General features: G+C 40.5%; 1 protein-coding gene across 1 annotated transcript in view; it reads right to left on the bottom strand.

Annotated features, from left to right (window-relative positions):
• The window catches only part of zfand3 (zinc finger, AN1-type domain 3), an 11,508-nt gene extending 8,744 nt beyond the window's left edge, over window positions 1–2,764 (bottom strand). Inside the window, exon 1 of the mRNA XM_031866219.1 lies at window positions 738–2,764. Coding sequence (XP_031722079.1) covers window positions 738–805 — 68 coding nt within the window. The 5' untranslated portion in view covers window positions 806–2,764. The remainder of the gene's footprint in view (window positions 1–737) is intronic.
• Between the last annotated feature and the right edge of the window lie 31 nt (window positions 2,765–2,795).

The following is a 2,795-nucleotide window of genomic DNA, read 5'->3' as shown; positions in this document are numbered from 1 at the left end:
AACATCACTAATATTAGAGTACAGGGGTGTATACTGTGTCTAGAGTCAGCTTTATGGTGTTCTATGGTGGTTAGTAATATTATATCACTATAATATATATATTGTAGTCTTTGTTTTCAGCTGCTTTAATAACATACCAGCAGCCCTACAGAGAGAAGCAGCTGTTTGATGGAATAAGAAGGTTGAGTGTGCAGTCATGTCTCCTATGAGGTAACACAGGAGACATCAGTGAATCACATCCGGTATGCAACACTGACTGTTAAAAGGGTGTGAAATAACTCCATAAGAACTGCTGGATAAGCAAAGCTCGGGGTCTGAGGACTTAACTAAAGTGTTAGTCGTTTTAATGTTGCTTTTCTGTGAGGTGACTGAAGATAACGGCGGTGTGAGGAGGTTTAAAAGAAGGAACCTGCTAGCAATAAATCATGTTTTATCTCGGGGACGTCAAAAATACACCTTTAATACACAATGTAGCGCGATTTAAAGAATATTAGCCCGGGTTTGGCTCGATAAAAGTGGGGTTTTACACACGTGGAAATGGTGGAAATGTAGCTAATTTTCTTACGCTATTGAGGTTTATTTATTAGATAACTTCTCCCAACCCCCCACCCTCGGCCTGCTCTACAGAACAACAACAATGGGTTTGGACTAGTTGGATATATATTTATATATATTTCATCCGGATTTACCTTTTCTGGGTTTTAATCTAGTTTATATATCGGGTTTTTAACTCTTACCCCCAAAATCCACAGGGACACCGTGGAGGTAGACTCGGAGGTTTGCTTCGTTCACTGGTGTCTCCCATGACTTCCAACACAAAAAAAACAACGCGAGGCCGGGGATGAGTCCGGGGCCTTGTCGAAAAAAACCGATCCAACGCTCAAGTTAAACGGAAAAATAAAATGATGAATGTCCCCTTCTTTTCTTTTAAAGTCCACAAGTCGGTGAAAAAAAAAAAAACGTAAAAAAAAACCATCCGTTAAGTGGAACAAAACGTCTCAGTTTGAACGGGAATCATTGAACGGCACCTCGAAGCAATCAGCTGGACGCTCGGACGTTACGACCGACGAACAAAAAGAGGTGGAGGAGGGGTGGCGTCCTGGTGTCGCGACACGAAAAAGCTTTAAAAAACCAACTAGCTGTCCACCGATGTGGATAAAATGTACTTACGACGGTGTTAAGTACGCGGGAGGGTACGTGAAAATAAAAAATAAATACATTAAGTAAGGCCCCCCCCTCTTTGCTGTTAGTGAACACCCCTATTCACACGTCGCTGGTGCGAAGTACGGTGGGCCGGAAACGCGTCCATCAAAACCAGAAATGTCAATATTGCCCAACGAAAATGAAGGCAAAGACAGGGCCACAAAAGTGACATTTAAATGCTATGTTACGCGACTAAAAGCCGATAATAGTTACAAAGTAAGCACTCTGTGTCGCTGTGTTCAGTTAAAACGAGTAGAAACACGGAATGTGTAAGAGTTAAGCTAGCTTTCATCACTGGAATCCAGTTTTTTAAAGACATGACTCACACATTTGAAATTAAAATGAAATACACTTGAAATGGGATTCTATCAAACTAGTATCATCAAAGAATAAATGTACTCCTCTGACCAGCATAACAAGCTGTAAACACAGCCATGATGACATATCACCTCATAAAGCTGACACAGTGAAGGTATTAGGAAAGAGTCGTCTATTTACACACAAAGCAGAGACATTTGCTTTGCAGCCATGTTTTTGGGTGACGTAATGAACTTAAGAGCAATATTCACTCTATTTTAAGCTGAAATTTGTTCTCCACCAACCTCCCGAGGGACATATCTGGCTTTTTAAATGTCAAATGCTGCTCACCAAGAGTGGCTTATCTTCTCAGTCTGCTTATTGGAGCTGGAGAGGTAGCATACAATGCTTTTATTCTTTGAAAACATCTGCCTGCTGCAGCTGGAAACCACAAACAATGAGCTGAAAGACAGTAAAAAAAAAAAGCTCAGAAGAGCAGTTTGTCACTACAAATGTGGATGTAAACATAAGTACCAATTAATTGAGGAATATCAAATTAAACAATAAAACTGGATCTTATCCCAGGACGGAGTCTTAAGGCTTTTAGCTGACTGATTTAAGTTGAGGATATTAACAAACAAATAAGCAATTATTCAAATGACCACAAATGCGTCATCCTGAAAATGTTGGGTAATAATACTGCTTATGATCGGTGATTATATCTGAAACAAGACCCACAAAAGGTGCATAAAAACCTAATTTAAAGTGCGACTATGTACATATACTGTTCTTCAGTTCAACAGTTAAAATCCTGTCCTGGTTTAAAACCTCGGTTGTTGTTCTTAAAGTCCGGGACAAGAGAAGGGTAATAATTTAAAGAGACAGAAGCAAGACAAAAAAAAATAAAAATACAATTTGAACTTCAAAATTAGAAATTTCTTTTAAATGTTTCATGACAGTAAAACAGCTCCGTAGGCAGCATTTACACATCAACATGTCCTAAAGAGCTGCCGGGGGGGTGGGGGGGGGCATCAGTGCCACGAGCGTGATGAATGCATGTCGACGGGTCGGTCACCACCGCCGGTCTGCAGCAGACGACGGAGATCACCGTATTGCTCGTACCAAACACCTCCGCTGTGTTCTCCTCACGGCAGCGATCCAGCCGGGCAGACGGGGGTGAACCCTCACAGCAATCAACGCTATCGTCAGTTTCCATATTCACATTTTTGACAGGCATGTTTTGAACAAGAGGCAGTGAAAAAAAAATAAATAAATAAAAAAATTATATATATATA

The sequence above is a fragment of the Anarrhichthys ocellatus genome, unplaced genomic scaffold, assembly GCF_004355925.1.
Source record: "Anarrhichthys ocellatus isolate YVR2014 unplaced genomic scaffold, GSC_Weel_1.0 scaffold34, whole genome shotgun sequence".
NCBI classification, from domain to species: domain Eukaryota; kingdom Metazoa; phylum Chordata; class Actinopteri; order Perciformes; family Anarhichadidae; genus Anarrhichthys; species Anarrhichthys ocellatus.
This window is presented reverse-complemented; position numbering and strand designations above follow the sequence as displayed.